Source organism: Pollachius pollachius, assembly GCF_949987615.1.
Source record: "Pollachius pollachius genome assembly, chromosome: 6".
In the NCBI taxonomy this organism is placed as follows: Eukaryota; Metazoa; Chordata; class Actinopteri; order Gadiformes; family Gadidae; genus Pollachius; species Pollachius pollachius.
Genome location: NC_136939.1, coordinates 7,888,110 through 7,910,449, shown reverse-complemented (window position 1 = coordinate 7,910,449; position 22,340 = coordinate 7,888,110). Strand labels below are relative to the sequence as shown.

Below are 22,340 nucleotides of genomic sequence, written 5' to 3'. Positions count from 1 at the left end.
GGACCGCTCTAAGAGTATTTCTCATGTTAGAGAACTATTCCAGAACTAATACCATTGGTGGAAATAAAGGTTGTGTATTGGCATGAGATTAAACGCCTGAGGGCTCCAGTCTTTGTTTGTAATTACTGGTAATACGGGAGTGTGAAATGGGAGCGGTAATGAATAGAGAACTGGTGGCAAACTGGTATAGGCCTGCCCATGCCGATTGCATATTGAAACCAGTTCCACTAATCTAAAACTCACTTCTCCCTACACACACACACACACACACACACTCAAAATACATACAAAGTCCACTCAGTGTTCTACGTGTTTTAAGTATAGAGACACCATGACTGAGGAGAAGTGACCCAAAGCACATACAATATTATAAGAAGGCCAGGGTTATAATAGTCATGCTCCACTTAACTAGCCATCCATTTTCATGTTAGAAGGCAGCCACTTTCATTGCACCTCACAGAGGAAATGTGTGACCCCCCCCCCCCCCCCCGGAAATCCTTTTGTACTGATAAAATCATGCAGTCAGACACACACACACGATTACAGATACACCAATCCCCCTACCCCCAAACACACACACACACACACACACACACACACACACACACACACACACACACACACACACACACACACACACACACAATTGGCATATCTAATGGGTTCTCGCCCTTGACTGAGAGGTGACAGTGAGTGACAGCCGGATCACTGGTCGGAACAGACACTCGCCAGCCGGATAATGGACCAATTTCACAGAAGACCTGATTCTAGATAGAGTCCGATATTCGAGTCAGAACCAACACATAGACGATACTTGTGATACGACTGACCGGCAGGTACGCTCATGACGGTTATACATCCAAAGTATCAAATGCATAAAAGCTTCTTATAAGTTGACAATATTCCAAAAAGAAGGTTGCCTACCAAAATGCACACAGAATGGAAAAAATATGATTTAAACAGGGTCGTTGCCATCGGGAATCGAATGCTGTGAAACGACTGCAAATGACGGGATGCAAACACGACCATAACAAAACATTTAACACAGTGGCAAGTATATAACGCAAAATCAAACGCATGCCTACCAGTTGTAACATGTCATAGATGGACTCAGAGGAGTGTTTGGAGCTCCTGTTGCTCTTAAGGGTGGACATGTTTCCTGGACTGTGCCTGGTTCTCAGCAGGAGACCAGGGGTTCTGGTGGGCACCTCCTCCCCTAGATACCTTCGCCCCTCCGTGCTTCATCAAGCAAAAGCCTGGTGCAATGTGGGGTTAGTCGTCCTTTCAGCCGTATACCACTCCAAAAGATAGTGGTGCAACGCTGGTCTTACCTGTCGTTCTGCTCAATGAAGGAAACTGATTGTAAAGAACAAGGACAAGGGTACCGTCCGGCATCCAGCGACTCCCAACAAGCTCGTATATTCAACAGATGGAAGGGAACCGACTGCAGCACAGCAATCCCCCTGATCATCACAAGAGCTCTCTCTCTCTCCCTCCCTCCCTCTTTCACTCTCCCTCCTTACCCCCCCTCTCTCTCTCTCTCTCCCTCCCTCTGTATGTTTCTCAGTCTGCCCGGTTTTCTTCTTTATCGCTGACTGTTCGCTGATCCTTAAAAAGGTATCCATTAACACTTAAAGGGGCCATACCAACTCCTAGCCTGGCTGCAAACTGTCAAATTAACACATAAAGGAACACATAAACCATAACAGGTCATACTGACTGTGCGTGTGCATGATGATGTCATCAACATGGTATTAAACACTCCCAAAGCTTTAGATTTTTAAAATTATGGACCTTTCCTCCAGGTGTGTAAAAATAAATAATATTTCTATCATTTTTTGACACATTTAGAGATAGATGTGAAGTGTATGCCAGGGTTTCAACAAACCATTTGTTTTGCTTCATGGATAATTTGACTCCCAACACTAATAAATTGTTTACAAAAGGACGTGTGGCTTAAGTTCACACCAATTCTTATCACTCTATATTGATGCATGAGGTTGTTTGGCACCAATATGAAGTGTACTCAGTTCCACATGATCAAATCAAATGTCTTATCCTTCTTGATAAAGTTCCTACAATCCCTGCCCAGAACTCAGACCAACCACACATTCTCTGAAACTGGTGTGTAATCTAAAGGAATCGGATCCCACATCCGGAACAGCTAAACAATAACTAAAACAATGCCTTGGCCTCATGCAAGCGGAAATATTGAGCCAAATTTAGCTATTGTTGGCAAAGAAAAAAAAAAAGTTGTTCAATTAAGAAAAGACAGAGCAGCCATACCTTTTCAGTTTAGCATTCCCTCTCCCTCCGTCTATCCTTTAGGACCCTTTCTCTATCTCCCCCCCCCTCCCAACTTTCTCTCCCTCTCTCCCTCCCTCTTTGACCTATAGCTCAGCAGAGGCAAAAAAAAGGGAGTGGAGGGAAAAGAGGAGTGGAGAAGCAAGTGCAAACCTGTTCCCTGGACCGGATAAACATGGTTATTTAACACTCTTGGCATATTTCCCGTCATCGACACACTCCCAAACACATGAGAACACGCATGGTCCATGTGTATAAGGAAAGGTCCTTCCTATATCAGGAGGTCATTGTTTATGTTACAAACAGACTCTGAGGACATGGGGATATATTCAATCCCCCCCAAAGAGGTACGCCTCTCTCTCTCACACACACACACACACACACACACACACACACACACACACACACACACACACACACACACACGCACGCACACACACACAAACAACACCATCCCAAAAGGTGGAAATGGGATAAGTATTAAGACTATGAGGATCTAACAGGCCTTGTGACTATGTCAGTTCACTTCAGTGCATCACCAGGCATTTTGCATACAAGACAGCCTTACAGGATATCATGAATTTCCACCTTTAAACAGACAGCAGTGCGCCCTCTAGTGGCCCGCTGAGGAACGACTGAGCAGGTGAACAGAGGGGGGATGGCAGAGCGACGAGGGACCTTAGGCTCCTCTCAGGAGGGAGCGGAGTACAGTAGAGCACTGATTGCCATTCATCATTTGACATAATTCCCTCTCAAAGATAACACGGATCGCCTCCCCTCTGTGAGTGCAACACGAGCTGAAGTCGACGAGATTGACGTTGGAGAACACCGGCAATCACCCACACCATCGCCACGGCTCCCAAGCAATCAGCGATCCTCTCTGCCTGATTTATCGTGCTAAAGGAAGCGGGGGCTGGGTGGGGAATATCTTTTGTATGCAAAAAAGAAATCTCTCTCTCTCTCTCTCTCTCTCTCTCTCTCTCTCTCTCTCTCATTTATTTGGACTAAACGATGTGGATGGCCGCGGAGACTGAGGTAATTATAATGCGTGGATAATTAAGATGGTCCCACTCCTTCTCCCCTTCGCAGGCCGGGGGTGACATGAGACGGGGGAGGGCGAGAGACAACACCCAGCTATAGCACAAAGATTAGGTAGAGCGAGAGCAAAATCGAGAGGGAGTAAAGTGAAAGGGGAAGGCCAAGGAGAATCACTTCCTATATTCTACACTTTCTATTCATTATGAAATACAATATTATATAATGATTATATTGACATCATTATATTATTACTGCTGCTACTGCTTTTTACTGAGACGTAAATTGTTTTTATTTCTGCCATTTTCTTTGCTATTGTTGCCCTTATTTATGACTCTCCTTAATAAATGCTATTTCTTTCTATGGCTTTGTCGTAGGTGTTCCTGTCCTAAGAGTTTCCCTGTGTAGTATTGTGCATTTATTAAATTAAACACTTAAAACACTGATTGGGTAGGAGCAAAACAAGGTTGATAAAGGAGGGCTGGATGGACAGATGGAGATGACGGAATAAAAGTTACAAGGACAGCGAGTCAAAGGATGAGAACTAGTTGGCAAGGGGGTAAGCTACCAAGACATACTGCCCCCCCCTGCTCACCTCTAAATGATTGGGGTTAAGTGTTTGGCTAGTAGCCAGATGTGTAGGGGGGGGAGAGAGAGAGAGAGAGAGTGAGAGAGAGAGAGAGAGAGAGACAGAGAGAGAGAGAAGAGAGAGAGAGAGAGAGAGAGAGAGAGAGAGAGAGAGAGATGAATATCAAACAGAAAGATGAAGGAGAAAGCGAGGAAGAGTCAGAGACGAGGACCAGCCTAATGACGACATGTGATATTCTCATGGGTCAACATTACTGGGCACATCCATGGAGACGGCACGCCATGCGACCTGAATATACTGTCTGGAATCCGCCTCATTATAGCGATGAAAATGCAGCCATCTTCCACGTGATGCCCTTGAATCATGCCCAGACTACTTTGTAGTTTTTAGGGCACATGAAATAGAATTTGCCACGCATGTCTGGGTTCCCCACCACTGAAGCCATGGAACCCGACGGGGCCAACTAGACTGGATGAAGTGAACATCTCCCAACGCCTGGCTACAGCTCTGTGACACACATCCAGCAGGGCCCGTCCCCACTCCCATCGCCACGGTAATGGCCTTGACAACCGCATCCGACGGGGTGGGGGGTCGATCACGATCCCCCCGATCGGACCAGACGTGGTCCTAATGGGAGAGCGACACCGCGCCACCTCCCACAAAACGTGTCCGCAGTCCGACGCAAGTAATCCCGTCTTTCACCGCGGCGACGCGCAAACAGATGGGTTGGTGCACACGTCCGGGCCTCTAGTTGAACGCCAGAGACACGGAACACCCACCGCGTGGAAGCTGTGGGGGGTTTCACCGGAGGGAAGCCGCACATGCCATTACTCCTGACCACACTGATGTGAAAATCAACTCAATGCTAGGATTTCATTTCAATCAAACACACATTAACGTTAGAGTAAATGCTCCTATGATAACAAGGCAGAAAGCAGCATGACATTACGCGCTTCAAATGGGTCTCATGGGTCTTTGCCACACACACACACACACACACACACACACACACACAGCTTGTGAACCAAAACCCATTTTGTCCCCCGCCCCCCCCCCCACACACACACACACACACACACACACACACACACACACACACACACTTAATGCAGGCCTGTGTCCACACGTGTGTGCACGTAGAACACATCGAAGCACTAAGTGAACCGTATTGATGGAGATCATTATTGATGATCATGTCATCGCAGCATGTCAGCGGGCTGACCAATGACACAAGGACACTACATCTTAACACAGAACCACACCACCACCACCACCACCCCTTTCGAGTAGCCAGTAGCTCATTCGGCGCTCATGACACTGAACACGACAGACACACACATCTCTCATCTCGCTTCCGACGCCTGTAAAAATACCTGACAGGAGGTGTGCACCGTCTTCCACTCTAACCGTGTGTGTCTACCGACGCCCCGACAGTCGGGACGACTGCTCCTTCCTCACCTTCTGCTCAGCCTGGTTGGGGGGCAGGTCCTTGGGGGGGTCCCCCCCAGGGCTCAGGGGAACCAGCCGGGACCCCTCCTCCACGGTCCCGTCCGGGCTGTCCACCGTCAGGCCCGACACGTCGTCCAGGATGTCCTCTGAACAGGAAGGAAGACACGTTTTAACCGCTTTCGCTGGAGTCCTCGTGCTTTTTGGATCCTAACACGGCCCGAGCTGTGATGAGCTGGAGAAGGAAATGACGCACTCCTTTATGCAGCCCAGAACAAGGACGTTTCAAAAAGGAAGTCAATTATATTCATGAGGCACGTTTTAAAGCCACCAGGGTTGAGCAAAGGGCTGTAGAGTATGGGATTTAAAACAGCATAACATACAGATAGAATAACAAACAATAACACAGAGAACAGAGGATGGAAAAAAGACGTGCACGATTGATACGCAGAACGAAACAATACTCAAAGCACGCAAGGTTAACAGCATGGGAGTTGAAACTGCATCAAAAAAAAATAAAAAAAATAAGAAGATTAAAAGGCCAGGGAGAAGAGGTATGTTTGTAGCCTGGACTTCAAAGCGTTGATTCTGATCCGAACTGCAAATAAACCCAAGAACTGCCAATCCCAGCCCACCCACTACCCACGCCTCTATGCTAATCAACACTAATGACATCATCCAAAGCGCTTCACCCAATTGTGTTTTTTTTGTTTACTTGGCGTCTCTATCCCTGACGACCGAGACCCCCCATTGTGACACAGCCCCCACCCCCCCATATTAATATTCATGGTTTATTTTCAGGGGGGCCGCGGAGTTAACAAACGCCAGCTTGTCAGCCCAGGTGCAAGCAAAGGTCTGGGATGGAATACAAATGGTGCCCTTGGATTGGTACAGAAGAGCAGGTGAGGACGGGACAGCGGCTGGGGGATAGGGGATAGGGGACGCTGCAGCCATGCATAATCACACCACTACTCGCTACCCCTTTGGGGTGAGGCACAAAGACAAATGACTCTGTACACTCTGTAGTACACTCTGCACAGTGCACAGAAGCAACTTGAACTAAAAGAGGTAGGGGCACAACTTTTTAAATATTAATTGGAATGAATGAATGGCAAATAAAAGCAGGGAGAACCCAGAAGAGAATGCACCATGCATGATGCTGATTTGGAAAAGTGATTATTGCACCATTGATGCAATTTGAAAAAGAAAATGCAATATTAGTAATGCGTTGATCTGAATAATAACCAAACTGATCATTATCCTAATTTTTCAACGTTCAATGCTTATTGATGGAGGTTATTATTAACGCAACACGCTTAATTGACAAGTCACGGGGAGAGCCCCGTCTCACCACTAGGGGGAGCTGCTGCTACACGTTCGTCAATCTTCACGTCTCGCTCTCCGCTACATGTTTGGTTCCGGTAGCAAACTTTCATTTGAACTTTGGTCGTGAAGGTAAATGCCCACCTTGGTCCTGGGAGAAGATGTCCGTGGTGTTGTCTTGTTCGCCGTCGGACCGCCGCGGGGGGAGGGAGCAGAGCAGCCGTGGGTCGATGTGTGGCAGGGTGCTGACGCTCAGCGTCAACGCAGGTTGAACAAACGCGCTCTTCATGTCATCCATTTGTAAGACGGAGGCAGGTTTGCCGTTGAGCAAAAGGATCTCATCACCCACTTTCACACCTTGTAGTGGATGAGAAAAGAAAGAAAAAAAGACCATAGCGAACACGTTAGCCTTGCGTTTCACGCTTTTGCCTCAGAAGGCCACGCTTGTAGGTGTTCAAACATGTCTCGTCAAGCTTCTACATGGGAGTAATAAACGGCTCCATTAAAGCGATACGCACGCTGAGAAGGAGCGAGGTGATCCCTGAATACTAATATACCCATCCAATAATATAACTTTTCTATAGGCCATTAGATCAAATCTTATTATGTTGGATGTAAACATAAATCTACAGATTCAACACGAATTTATTTGAGGGCGAGTAGTGTGATTGTGTGTGGCCTAGTTTAATTTGTCATGTCCAAACACATAATCCTTTATGCTTGCTATAAAAACACTCAATGCAAATAAAGGATGGCCCCCATAATGAATGGAGGCTGACGCCATATAAAATAAATTCCACAACACCTGTGCCTCTTGCCTCTCGCCTCTCCCTATTAGAGAACTACCAGTCAATCAGCTTGCCAATTAGTAGCCAATATCAGCTGACGCTATTGATTACTTATGACAGCTGAGCTTTCCTCAACAGATTACCTGCAGCCCCCAACCCCCCTTGCGCCTACACAAAAGAGATTATCTCACATTCACACACACACACACACACACACGCACACACACACAGACACACTCAGCCAGTATTGTTCATGAGAGTTCCCCCATCAATCTGATTTTATATTTATATTTGTTTTCATTGTATCGAACTGAAATGATAGCCATTCACAAATGATGAGATACATCTTTTATAATGCAATGGCTTGACACTACAAATAACCCCACACACGCACGCACACACCACAAACAACACACACACCCACGCATACACACACACATGCATACCCTTGCACGCAGAGAGTAGCGCACATTTAGCCCTTAGTTATGACCTAGTTGTCTAGGATATGAAATGTCAGCTGCGGTGGAGTCTTTATTGGACAGGGAAAGATAACCCCCTCTGGCCATACCGACTGTGTGGAACTGTGTGTGTGTGTGTGTGTGTGTGTGTGTGTGTGTGTGTGTGTGTGCGTGCTCATGTGTGTGCACAGGAAAACTGGTTTGTGTTGGGGGAAGGGGAAAAGGGAATTAAAGAGGGGAGAGAGAGATGCAGTGAGAGAGAGAAAGAATGAGAGAGAGAGAACCTTTGGGGCTGTAGGTCTGAAGCTTGTTTTGTAAAACACCCTCCAGTTATTTAAGCGGCCCTTGCACTCCCTTTAGTCCTAACACACACACACACACATACACACACACACACACACACACACACACAGACTCCGCCCACCTTAGTCAGATACAACAGACCTGACAGACTTAATCCAGTGATTCAGGCAAGCCGGACTAAAAATGTTACCAATGGATGTCTTGTTGTGTTGTGTGTCTGCCGCGATCGTTTCTATCGGTGCTAATCTCGCAGAGTTGCAGCTAGCTCCGGTACGGCCCCCCCCCCCACTGGCTGCAGGGCTACAGTGGCAGCAGGCTAGCCAGGAGCCCTTCAGGAATGCTAATGCATCTAAGATGAGGAGGACGCAATCTCACACTTGAGTAACCTTGGCCTTACACAGGGCTTTTACATATATATATATATATATATATATATATATTTATATTAAAGTATTAAATTTGCATCCCCAGAATCTCTGAGTGATTCAATAGTACACTTAGAGCTCTCTCTCACTCTCTCTACATGTCTCTTCTCTCAATCGGTTTCTCTCTCTCTTCCTCTCTTTCTCTTTTACTCTCTCTCTCTCTCTCTCTCTCGTGCCGATTTTATTTACGCCCTCATGCATCATGGGCAAAATAATGAAGTCTTTGTGCGGTCATCATTATATGCGGTTGTTAAGGAAACTCTGCTCCACGGAGGAGGGGACATTGAGAGACGTCTCTGTCTCCTGGGACAGATGTCATGGTAGGGTGGGGTGGAGATGGTGTTGTGGGTGGTGGGCCCGGCAGCGACAGGTCGAGAGCAGAGCTTTAGATAAACACCTTTGGCCGAGGCCAGGCCTTCTGCCTTCACTTCAGTGATGTGGAGCGTGGTCCTCCCCTCTTCCTCCTGCACCGACACCTTGAACCCTGAGGGCGGGAAGTGGGGAAGGGTGGAGGGAGGATAGGAAGGGTGGAGGGAGGATGGGAAGGGTGGAGGGAGGATAGGAAGGGTGGAGAGAGGATAGGAAGGGTGGAGGGAGGATAGGAAGGGAGGAGGGAGGATAGGAAGGGTGGAGGGAGGATGGGAAGGGTGGAGGGAGGATAGAAAGGGTGGAGGGAGGATAGGAAGGGTGGAGGGAGGATGGGAAGGGTGGAGGGAGGATGGGAAGGGTGGAGGGAGGATAGGAAGGGTGGAGGGAGGATAGGAAGGGAGGAGGGAGGATAGGAAGGGTGGAGGGAGGATAGGAAGGGTGGAGGGAGGATGGGAAGGGTGGAGGGAGGATAGAAAGGGTGGAGGGAGGATGGGAAGGGTGGAGGGAGGATAGAAAGGGTGGAGGGAGGATAGGAAGGGTGGAGGGAAGATGGGAAGGGTGGAGGGAGGATAGGAAGGGTGGAGGGAGGATGGGAAGGGTGGAGGGAAGACGGAAAGGGAGGAGGGAGGATAGGAAGGGAGGAGGGAGGATAGGAAGGGAGGAGGGAGGATAGGAAGGGTGGAGGGAGGATAGGAAGGGAGGAGGGAGGATAGGAAGGGTGGAGGGAAGACGGGAAGGGAGGAGGGAGGATAGGAAGGGAGGAGGGAGGATAGGAAGGGTGGAGGGAAGACGGGAAGGGAGGAGGCAGGATAGGAAGGGAGGAGGAAAGAGAGGAAGGGAGGAGGGAGGATAGGAAGGGAGGAGGGAAGAGAGGAAGGGAGGAGGGAGGATAGAAAGGGAAGGGGGAGACAGGAAGGGAGGAGGAAATACAGAAAGCGAGGAGGAAAGAAAGGAAGGGATTAGGAAAGGAAGGAAGGAGGGAGACAGGAAGGTTGGGGTGAAGACAGGAAGGGAGGAAGAAAGGAAGAAAGGAAGGAGACGGGAAGGGAGGAAGAAGAGAGAAATAATCAAATGAGAACAAGACAACTTGATGAGTATTTGCCGCTGGCAAAACATCCACTAAATCAGCATTACTAATAGACTAATAGCGGCAAGTAATTAAAAAATGAAATCTCAGCGGGACTTATCTCCTGCCAAATATCATTATCTAGATCTGACTCCATCAATTCCTTCACAAGCCCTGTGGCACAAAGCATTTTACTTTATATAGGAAAAGAAAAGACGAGGTGATTGCTTAAAAAAAAAATCACTATACCATATCCAATGGCGCAGGAGTCGGCCTTGTCGAAGCAAACCACCTTGGTGGTTTTACTGCAAATCTCGATCTCTTTGTGGAGCTGAAAGCACACAGAGGGACGGGTATAATGGGATGGACCGGGGGGTCAACGCAGCCACGCCCTTGTTTGGATCCTGAGGTCAAGGACACCTCATCCCTCGTACTAAAGGCTGGACAGATCGGTCTAAGACCCAGGCAGCCCTTTGTGGTGTACTGTAGTGTAGTCCCATGGTCTGAGAGTGTGTGGGTCGTGGGATCTGACCTGAGCAGAGCACCAGCTGTGTGTATTCATCAACAACTTCATTTAATATTCTGTACTGGGACGGACGGACGGTTAAACAAGTCTGTGATCAAAGCGAGGAGATAAAAGCTTGTGGAACGACGGAGGCCTGGATTGAATGGGAAATATTAAAAGCATGGATGAGTTGGTAGAACAGTAGTTTCTCTGTGCTTGCGCAGAGTTCAGGGCGCCGCAGTACTAGTGCACGGCACCGAGCCTCAAAGAGAGGGTAATGACGAGAGAGAGGGGGGTTGTGAGGTCGCAAACAACGGAAATGATATATTTATGTAATTTTATAAAATTATATATTTATAGGAAAAGAAAGCAAAGCAAAGCCATATGTGCTAAACTGAAAGCATGTAGAAAGCAAAACACACACACACAAACAGACACACGCACATGCAAATAAACACACATGCACACACACTCACACACTCACACACACACACACACACACACACACAAACAAATTGGCGTATCTCACAATGGCACACAGCGTGTTTTCAGAATATTACTTTGCATAATTTATCATATGTGCTGTGCGTCTAAGCATTTGGAGGGGATTTTAAATGCATAACTAATCAAATTGGCAGGCAATTCATAAAACATGAAATCCCAACTCCAGGCGTTGTGGGGGGGGGGGAGCAATTGCAAACTGAGGTCAAGACCCCGTAGATCCCATGGGTGCTAAATATATCCCGACATGAGACGCCTGAAGAAGCGTCTGAAAAATAAATCTTGGAATAACCATACCCAATATAATCAATTACTTTGTAGGACTTTGATCGATAGGTTCCTTCAGGGGTTCGAAATCCAATAAACACAAACACCGGCCTCATACTATAAAGACAATAACAGATCACATCCGTGTTTTGGTATTCTCCTCACCAGATCTGAGATGTCCTCTTCGGACGACGGGACGTAGAGGAGCATCTGGTCTTCAACGCACACCTTCAGACGCAGGTAGTGGTTGGAGGGGTCTATCTTATGGGCCTGCAGGTCACAGACATGGAGACAGGTAGTTCTCAGTCCGCAAAACACACTCAATAGGTTGGTCCATGGGCCCGCTCGTAACCAGAGGGGCATATGGTACCACGCTGCCGCGTTCTGCACACACACAACGCTGTTTAGCGCCAGTGTTCTCAGAAGTCACACTGCGGGACATGTAAGGGTGCGGTCATGCATGATGAGCTGCATGTATGTGGTTCATCACAGGGGGGATTAGACGCTCCAGTTCCTCACGCATGGAGACGGATGCGTGTACGTGTTCTGGAGTCACGCATTGGCGCCTCGACTTCAAGGAATACTTAATAAGAATTGATCGATGCGTGTGACAAATGAGCATGAACTCTCGTATGTATGTGTGTGTTCTGAGCAGAGGATCAACGGCAGTGCAGCCTAAAGGACAATGGTGTGTGTGTGTGTGTGTGTGTGTGTGTGTGTGTGTGTGTGTGTGTGCGCCTGCATGTGTGTGTGTGTGTGTTTGTGTGTGTGTGTGTGTGAGTATGTGTGAGATTTGGGTAAGAGGGGGGGAGAATGTACGAGCACAAGAAACGTTGAAAGATTGGGTGAGCTATTGTGGTTGCATAACAAGTCTTGTGAATAGTTACACAGTATGTCAAGGTCATCAAACGCGGAGAGGTGCCAGAGCCATACTTAACATGGTTTCAGTATGGCAGGTATGCTGAAGCTATTCTCCAGCATCCCAGGTATGCTACCCTGCTGAACTCAATGTAACAATCAATATCAAGATATACTATAAGTATACTTTTTAAGCAGTGAGGGATTTTTCAAATAGGTAACTATTTGTGACCCAATGTCAGCGGTCGAGAAAATAAAGGATTGCATTGTATCTGGTATACATGTGAAAAAATGCATTTGTACACTTTTAATTCAATTGACCATATTGTAAATTAAATATGCGTCCAACTGATGTCACTAACCTAGGAAGAAAAACAACAATATCCTCGTAAGCAACTTGCGCTACTTTCATTACATTTAGCGCTAGTTGCTCCGGGGGACCAGCTCGTGTCTAAACTACTGGCCAGCCCACGGCGCTACTGGCTGAGTGGGCTATCAGTGGCCTCTCCCCCACCTTGCACACCCCATCCAGGGTCTCCATGGACGTCTCCCCTGGCTGGATGATGGCCAGGACGGGCCGGTCGTTGGGCAGACACACCCAGGAGGGCTTCAGGCACTCGGGCGCCCAGATCTCACTGTCGGGCTGGCGCTGGGGAACACTGTTCACCGAGCTGCCTCTGTCCCTCTGCAGGGACACAAAGCAGAGAGGTGTTTGCAGCGGCTGATGTGAAGCATTGCTGGAGTGACGTTGACAGCTCCTGAGGTGGGGGGCCGCGGGGGGGAGGGGTTAGATGTTCACGAGGCTCACTGTATCTACTGCTGGATTGGTTTTTCCATAGCATGGTGCGATCCTCTCCTGTGTGTGTGCGCGTGTGTGTGTGTGTGTGTGTGTGTGTGCGTGTGTGATGGTCAGTAACCTTTACGCCCATCACTCTGCCCTCTGACAATCTGTCGTTTCCATCAGCCTCTCTCTCTTGCTTTATCTCTTCCTTCGCACTCTCTCTCTCTCTCTCTCGCACCCCCCTCTCTCTCTCTCTCGCACTCTCTCTCTCTCTCTCTCTCTCTCGCACTCTCTCTCTCTCTCTCTCTCTCGCACTCTCTCTCTCTCTGTCTCTCTCTCTCTCTCTCTCTCTCTCTCTCTCTCTCTCGCACTCTCTCTCTCTCTCTCTCTCTCTCTCTCTCTCTCTCTCGGGTGGGCTTTAACTGGACTGACAGTCTGCCACTGATAAATGATCTGCTCCTATCAGATAACAACAGCATCCTGGCATCCCTTTTATTCTTTTATTGCTGTACTCCACCTCCACCCCCCTGCCCCCCCCGCCCACCTCTGCATCCCCTATGCTGCCACAGCTTCACATCTCTCCATCAATCTTCCCCCCCCCCCCCCCAAACACACACAATCTGCACACCGTTAACACGCTACCGCGGTGGTCCCTGTTTATGTAAACTTTCACTTGGCTGGCTTACGCGTGTGTGTGTGTTTGTATCTGTTTCCTTTTGTGAGAGTGTGTGAGCGAGACAGAGAGAGAGAGAGAGAGAGAGAGAGAGAGGGAGAGAGGGAGAGAGAGAGAGAGAGAGAGAGAGAGAGACATGGACATAGACAAGGAGATACACACATATATGCAAGAATATCACTCACAATTGTACTCTCACAAAAAATACACCCACGTTGCTCACACACACACACACACACACACACACACACACACACACACACACACACAAACAGACACACAACCACACATACACACACATTCTTACAGACACAGAGCAGACTGGGGGTCCAAAACATCCCGTCCCTCCCCCCACATCACCATCTGGCTCCCCTCCTGGCCTGTCCCTGAAGCCTCTGATGGGGGAGAGAGGGGGAGAGAGGGGGGGATGCAGAAGGCTGGGCAGCCATAGCAGAACTAAAAGCCGCCCCCCCCGTCTCTCCTCCACCTCTCCCGTCTCTCCCTCCCTTCGCCTCCTCTCTCTGAGGGAGAGACCCGTCTGCCATGCCATCTCAAGACACAAAGAAATGCCTTTGATTTAATGTAAGGAAGGATGTGAAGGGACAGAGCCCAGCCAAACCCTGCTGTTGTTGTTGTTGTTGTTATCGTTTTTCCCTGCTCAATGTCTGCACCCCCCTCAGTGTCCTTCATGCGGGAAGGTGCGTCCTCTCCATCGCGGTCTCTTCTCGTGTGTGTGTGTGTGTGTGTGTGTGTGTGTGTGTGTGTGTGTGGGGGGTGTTCTGTCAGGTGGGGCTGAGCGTGGGCGCAGGGAGGAATCGATTCCCCTTAGTGCAGGCAACCTCTCAGGCCGGGTCACAGCCCGCCCCCCCCCCCCCCCCCCCCCCGACCCATCTGCCTGGATCTGAAAGCAGACGGCTACCACCCACCTAGCCCACCTTCATGGTTTCAACAACCCCCCCCCCCCGCACGCCCACACACAGACACACACACACACACACACACACACACACACAACCACCTCAAAGACATTCTTCCTCTGGGAATGTTTTTATCGCTCACTCTCTCTCTCTCTCTATCTCTCATTATTGCTCCATCACTCTCTCTCTCTCTCTCTCTCTCTCTCTCTCTCTCTTTATCCTCTTGTTTAAACACTGGGGTTCATCACATGTGGATGTGCCACATGGCCTTTACATGACTGCCCATATATGGCATTGAAACCCTGCTTGCACCACTTCCACTCTAGATGTACACATTAGGATTTTCCCTAAAGGAGGAAACCCTGACAACCACCATTCTCTCTCTTGACTTGTGAGCGGTGATTCGACAGATAAATTCTTGTAGGCTCAACAGGCTAGAAGAGTGGAGCAACAGAACAGAACCCCACCAGGGAGTTAAAAGAGGGTGTGAAACAGACTGGGACCAAAAAACCTGTAGACTGATGTGTGACTCTGAAGAGGAGATGGCTTGGTATGGAAAAATAAAATGATCACAAAAAAAAACACATCAAAATGACAAATCATAATTCAATAGGGCAACAGTATCAACAAATAAATTGAATAATTTTTTTTTGTTTTAAAACGGCCCATCAGTCTTGGCCCTTGGAGATTGAGGTTCAAACAGGCAGCCTTTGGGAAGACACACACAGAGCAACGCAGACAGACGGGTGTTCGCTGTTGCTATCCCCTGCCTACGAGCCTCAAAGCAGGAGGGGGACAGCAGGTGGCTGCCGGCTAAGTGGCGGTGAGAAGGCAGCGATGGAACTTCCTCTGACCCCCCAGATCTAATAGAGGCCACATTACAGTGACGCGGCGGAGAGGGGGAGCTAGCTAGCCTCCCTGGTAGTCTTGAGGTGGGAGTGGTTCCTCCTGTTTGTATTATGTAGATTTAGATAATGTCCATTTTATGGAATTATTGTATGGATGTAGAGGGGTGGAGTGTGTAAAGTGCAGATTCTCTGCCAGAACGGTGTGCTTTCGTGTCCTAAAAACACATGGATTCAGCCCACACCAGCCCACGCGTTCTTAGGACATGAAAGCACAGCCATTAAGCAGGAGAAGCTCCGCTGAGTTAAAGACAACCTGTTTAGAGTAGTCATTAGGGTCGTGAATGTTTTATAAGATACAGACGCATTGGGTTCTAGAGGAGCATATGCGATTGGCGTGGTCAAACGTTGTCAAAGCCAACGTCACACAAGCTCGAGCTAGGGTTCAAGCCAATAGAAAACTAGCACGATGAAAAAAAAAAAACGAGTATTTCCCCCCGATCAACAGATGTATGCATTTATATCAAAAAAGAACACAGAAAGGTTCACCCACAGTTTGTGAGACCCATACCAAACAGTTGTTACATGTGATATGGGGGTTTACTTAACCTTAACTAAGCGTAAGTACCAGAGGAATGGAAGATATGTGCTTTGAACACACAGAAAGCCATCGTGGGAGCAGGTGCAGCAGAGCAGAGCCTCCAATCTGCTGGGATCTGCTGTTAGCCCCGAGCTAACATATGTGGAGGTACGTTCGCGCTCATGAGCACAAAGGTCAGACTCACACCAGGCAGCAGAGGAAAAAAACCATAACAGCTAGTACAGACAGACGGATAGACAGGGAGACAGACAGACAGACAGACAACAAAACAAATAAAAGAAACAAAGAAAGAGATCGAAAGCAAGATACAAAGAGAGAGGGAGAGAGAAACAGAAAGAAAGAAAGGCAGGAAACCAGCGCTGTGTGTAATACAACACGTCATTTGGTGTATCTGGTTCTGCTTGGCAGCAGCGGAGGCTGAGCGAGTGCTTACAGATTTCTCGCTGGCAGAATCCTCCACCATGCTCTCCAGTGTGGTCTTCAGTGGCTCCGCCCCCTCCACGAACACCTGCAAGCGGAGAACAGCCCGTCAGCCATCGCTGCTACGTCAACGTCGTTCATGTGCTGTACTGTTGCATAATGTCGTGGATATGTGTGTGTGTGTATCGTGTTTGTATATGTGTTGTTGTTTATGTGTGTGTGTGTGTTGTTGTTGTATTCATATGTGTTTTTATCATGTTAATACCTTAATCAAGTGTTTCATGTTCGTCCTTGTATTTGTACATGTTGTTCATGGATGTCTTTGGTTGTGTGTTTGTGTGTGTGTGTGTGTGTGTGTGTGTGTGTGCGTTTGTGTGTGTGTGTGTGCGTATGGATGTGTGTGTGTTTTGTGTTTGTGCGCTTGTGTATGTGTGTGTATGCGTGCATGTGCATGTGTGTGTGTGTGTGTGTGTGTGTGTGTGCCTTTGTGTGTGTGTGTGCGTATGGATGTGTGTGTGTTTTCTGTTTGTGCGCTTGTGTATGTGTGTGTATGCGTGCATGTGCATGTGCATGTGCGTGTGTGTGTGTGTGTGTGTGTGTGTGTGTGTGTGTGTGTCTGTGTGTCTGTGCGTGTGTTTCTCCACCCACCTGGGTGATGGAGGGGTGGGGGGCCTTGCTCTTCTTCCTGGAGGTGGTGTCCAACCCCCACAGAGAGGAGAAGCGACTGCGACGTTTGCTCGAGGGCCGGGTCACGGCGTGGCTCCGCCTCCTGGCGTTGCTCTCGGTACGGGCCGCCACCTGCAGCAGGAGAGAGAGTCAGACAGAGAGACTATGACGAACAGGGCAGAGTCAAGTACATCTGACCACATCACCGCCGCCAGCAGGAGAGAGAGTCAGACAGAGAGACTATGACGAACAGGGCAGAGTCAAGTACATCTGACCACATCACCGCCGCCAGCAGGAGAGAGAGTCAGACAGAGAGACTATGACGAACAGGGCAGAGTCAAGTACATCTGACCACATCACCGCCGCCAGCAGGAGAGAGTCAGACAGAGAGACTATGACGAACAGGGCGGGATAGGCAAGTACATATGACAATATCCCTATTGAACGCACAACAAGATATAATGGTTGTTATCCGTACAGGAAATAGCGCTACTATCCATTTTGAACCCATACCAAAATTGGTTCATTTGATATTATTTGTTCGATTTAGTGAATTTAGGGATTATTATTAATGGCAGTTTATTTCCATGGAAAAGCGATAATGAATGTATTAATATACCACTAAGTCATTAAGTGTGTGCATTGGTTGTGTATGCACACACATGCACCCAAACAAACACAAACACATTAGAGTTGCCCTATGGGAGTGCTGAACACACAAGTAGAAAGAGATGTTGGCGTTTCTGGGTTAATTCACATTATCTTCCGGGCAAACAAATGCCACTATATGTTCTCCCGGACATGTGTGTGTGTGTGTGTGTCTGTTTCTGTCATTGTGTGTGAGTGTGTGTGTGTGTGTGTGTGTGTGTGTGTGTGTGTGTGTGTGTGTGTGTGTGTGTGTGCGTGTTAACTCGTCTCTCGGGCTTGGCATCATCCATGAGTCACAAGCTTCCCACATGATAGGTCAAACTGGCCTGGAGAAACTCTGTGGCTTATGTAAGCTGCTAGCGAAAGGACCTTTAAACCACATTATCATGAAGCCTTCTCCACGAATCACTCCACAGAGGGGCATCCATCCTAACAATAACAGGAACATTTATAGGAATCATAATGTAAAAAAATGTATGTAAAAATGGCAAGGGGAAATAAGGTGAGATATGGATGTTGAGCTTTTGCGGTTCATAAATACAAGCCAGATTGGGTATATGATGTGCAAATAATGATCATGCATTTAAAAATGGTCGGTTGCTCCACACCGATGGTAGGATGGTGATGCAAAATAAAGATTGATTTAGATCCAAAATAAAATAATAATTGTAATGACCTTTATTCATTACAACACCAGCAGGGGGAAGGCATATACGTGAGAGATACAAAAATAGCCATAATGTAAATGCTTTCAAAGGTGAGCTATGAAGAGGGTTAGACGAGACAAAGGAGAAGGGTAGAATGGTTAAGCAGGTTTAGAGAAAGAGAGACAGGGAGAGAGAGAGAGAGTGAGTCAGAGAGGGAGAGAGAGAGAGACAGAGAGAGTCAGGGAGAGAGAGAGAGAGTGAGTAAGAGAGGGGGAGAGAGAGAGAGACAGAGAGTCAGGGAGAGAGAGTGACAGAAAGTAAGAGACATGGAGAGAGAGAGAGAGAGAGTAAGTAAGACAGGGTGAGAGAGAGAGAGTGAGAGTGAGAGAGAGATGGAGACAGACAGTAAGAGACAGGGAGAGAGTGACAGAGAGTAAGTAAGACGGTGAGTGAGAGTGAGAGAGAGTGAGAGAGATGGAGACAGACAGTAAGAGACAGGGAGAGAGAGAGTAATACAGGGAGAGAGAGAGAGTGAGGGAGAGGGAGAAAGAGAGAGAGCAAGGGAGAGGGAGACAGAGAGAGAGAAGCCAGAAAGAGAGAGAGAGGGTGTGTGTGTGTGTGTGTGTGTGTGTGTGTGTGTGTGTGTGTGTGTGTGTGTGTGTGACAGTTGGTGCTAGTGAGAGTAATGGCGAGGTAAGCCTATTTGTGGGAAAGTGCCTCAGGGTGGGGAGACAGACCCAGTATCGATCAACCAATCACATAAGAAGACACAAATCCCACTTGGTTTAGGCTGTACCATGCGTGTGTGTGTTTGTGTGTGTCTGTGTGTGCGTATGCGAGTATGTGCATTTGTTCATTCAGCTAGCTGAATACCTCTTTATGTTTTGTACTCTAGATGTTGACGCGAACGGCAGACAGAACATAGCGTCACATTGGCGGCACGCAGAACATACCAGTGCTGCTACTCTACCATCTCACACCTTCCATAGCCGCCCCATGGGGGACAATAAACACACTGTTTGAAGCCCTTGCTGATGGCTGGGGCCCTGAGAGTGTGTGTGTGTGTGTGTCTGTGTGTGTGTGCCTATGTACATGCATGCGTGTGTGTGTACGTACATTGTGTGTGCGTGGGCAGCAAGAGTACCAGCTATAAACAACAGAGTGACAAGTGACTTCACCTTCTTGGCAGGTGTTTGTTATCCCTTTACGAGAGTCGACGCGGAAACGAATGATCTGAATTTCGAGGGGTGAAACCCGATGGTATCTTGGGTGCTTGCGTGTATATTTTTGTGTGTGTGTGTGTACATGTCTGTACACGTAATTGTACCTGTGTGTGTCTGTGTGTGTGTCTGCGTGCGTGTCAGTGCGCGTCTATGTGTGTGTGTGGGTGTATGTGTCTGTGTGTGTGAGTGCGCATATATTTTTGTGTGTGTGTGTACATGTCTGTACACGTAATTGTATCTGTGTGTGTCTGTGTGCAGGTACGTGTACCTGTGTGTGTCTGCGTGCGTGTCAGTGCGCGTGTATGTGTGTGTGTCTGTGTGTGTGTCAGTGTATGTGTGTGAGTGTGTGTGTGTGTGTGTGTGTGTGTGTGTCAGTGTCTGCGTGTGTGAGCGTCTCAACAGCCTTACGACACTTTGAGGCACCCCCGGTCCTGCTCTTACCAGGGCATGGAAGGAGGAGACGGAGAAGACCCCCAGCCGGCCCATAGCCAGCTTGGTGGGCCGCGAGGCCACGGCCAGCAGCCTCTTGGGGTTGGGGGACTCACCCCCCTGCAGGCTGGCCAGGTAGCAGCGGCAGCGGAACAGGTCCACGTGGAACTGCTCCAGGTTCTGCTCCCACAGGAAGATCTGAGGGAGGGAGCCGACCATTTAGTGGGGCGCCGGGGAGATGGTGTCAGTGCGCTGTGATTGGTCGATCCTCGACCCTCCCCCCCCCAAGTCACTGGGGTCGGACCGGGTTTGATCCCTGAATGTCCTGCGCCTACGTTTATTTTTCCCGGGTGAACACATTGAGGATCAAAGTCTCTTTTTTTAAAGGGGTCCCCCTGGCAAAGGGGGTGGCACAGCAGGAGGTGTGATACAAACAACAGAACACATTGCGTTTGGCAAAACTCAACATTTGGCAGAAGCAGTGCTGAGGAGAAAAACCATGTGCATCGGCCAAAGCCAATTGCGTTTCATTCCAAGTCTTTCAGGAGGGCAAGACCTCCTTGAAGCTATCTCGAGTAAGACAACCTTCCCCTAGTTGCTTTAGAATAACCTGCATCGGTATTATTCACTGTGGTTTGTGTTGGAGAAGCAAAGCACTATTATTAGTATAGTATTACTTCAGTCAGGACACAGCAATCGTTAGCTTCCACTGATTCACAGATGAACACATATTGGATGTGTAACTATAACTGAAAGACCTACACAGCGTTGTATAGACTCCGTATGCCGCTCGCCCTCTCCAGGCCCACTTTCAGGGAATACCTCATTTAAATACAGGTTCAAGGCCGGTAAAGGTTGAGGGGAACCATTTGCATACGCTGATCTCTTACAGATGACAGAGGCCTGCAGTTGATCCAGCCGTTGAAGGGGAGGAGGGGAATTAGTGGCCATCACATGGAGCTGAATGTCATATATTCCCGGAGGTCATATACGGAGACTGCCTGGCCATATGTTGTTTCCCCTGTGGAAGAGACGAACGCGCTCTCTCTTACCTGATGCAACACGACTTGCATGAGCTCCAGAACATATATTATAGTTTAAGTATAGTGAGTATATGTTCTGAGCGTGGGTACGACTTTGCGATAGTGACATATCTTCAATAGCGCTTAAAGCGGATCGTTTTTCTCCTGTCTCTCCACACCACTGTAAAGCTCCTTTGGATTACAGAAAGGCGCTTTAAAATTGAATACATTATTACTCTTTTTTACAGTGCACCCACGAAAAGATGTATGCGGTTATCTTATACAAAAGGTAAAGGAGTTTCACAAACATGCGCACAAACACACACACACACACACACACACACACACACACACACACACACACACACACACACACACACACACGTCCTCTTACATAACACTCTCTGTGAGGGAGCTCCCCTCCGTCGTCATGCAAGCCAAATTGGTTTCCAGAGAAGGAAGTTAATCTCAGGGAGGATTGATATTCTGGTTGGAATGGGTTTCATTACGTGAACACTCTAATAAATCGAATCCCTTTGAACAGAAGGGATGGCTGCAGTTGTGAGTAATGAAACTGTGCCGGTCGAACACCTTTAACACCTGATGGTGGAGTGGACAGCCCCCTGCTGTGGCTCAGGTAACTCTCCTTTCAAAGAGTACCACAGACACCCCCTCCATACAGCTCTGCACACTGGCACTGTCCGAAATTCACTTGCCTTTACCTGCCAACGTGGAAAGTATCTAGCAGCCAAGCAAAGTGTTTGAATATGTAACCCTGAATTTCTTTATCTGTCGGCAGCAGGTGGTTGCTTCGAGTCTGTTCGCCGGCAGTGCTTGCTTACGTCTAAAGCCCATGTGTTTTTGGGAAGGGTTTATTCTATCAACTCTGTGGACAGCGCTGAAGTGTCTGTGTGTCTTATCTGCTGGGGTGAGCCGTAGCTGAGCTGAGCCGGTACTGATACCCATGCAGATGCACACACACACAGACACAAAAACACACACAGCCACACACACAGAAATGCCCCAACACACATACACTCTCACAGACAGACACACACACACACAAATACATATACACAGGCACGCATACACATAGGCATGCACACACACACACACACACACACACACACACACACACACACTGAAACCCAGCTTTTCAAGTGCTTGGGCTCCTTGTCTCCACAAGTTATGTGAGGCACACACATGCACACACATACACACAGGTAAGCTT

The 22,340-nt window shown here is 48.2% G+C and overlaps 1 protein-coding gene across 1 annotated transcript in view; it reads right to left on the bottom strand.

The window, feature by feature from the left end:
* Positions 1-22,340, bottom strand: part of tiam1a (TIAM Rac1 associated GEF 1a) — a 63,929-nt gene that overhangs the window by 8,751 nt on the left and 32,838 nt on the right. The window contains 10 exon segments of the mRNA XM_079739037.1: positions 4,708-4,717; positions 5,349-5,523; positions 6,842-7,054; positions 9,069-9,155; positions 10,356-10,437; positions 11,545-11,649; positions 12,752-12,922; positions 16,488-16,562; positions 17,123-17,272; positions 20,100-20,285. Of these exon segments, the coding sequence (XP_079595163.1) occupies positions 4,708-4,717; positions 5,349-5,523; positions 6,842-7,054; positions 9,069-9,155; positions 10,356-10,437; positions 11,545-11,649; positions 12,752-12,922; positions 16,488-16,562; positions 17,123-17,272; positions 20,100-20,285 (1,254 nt within the window).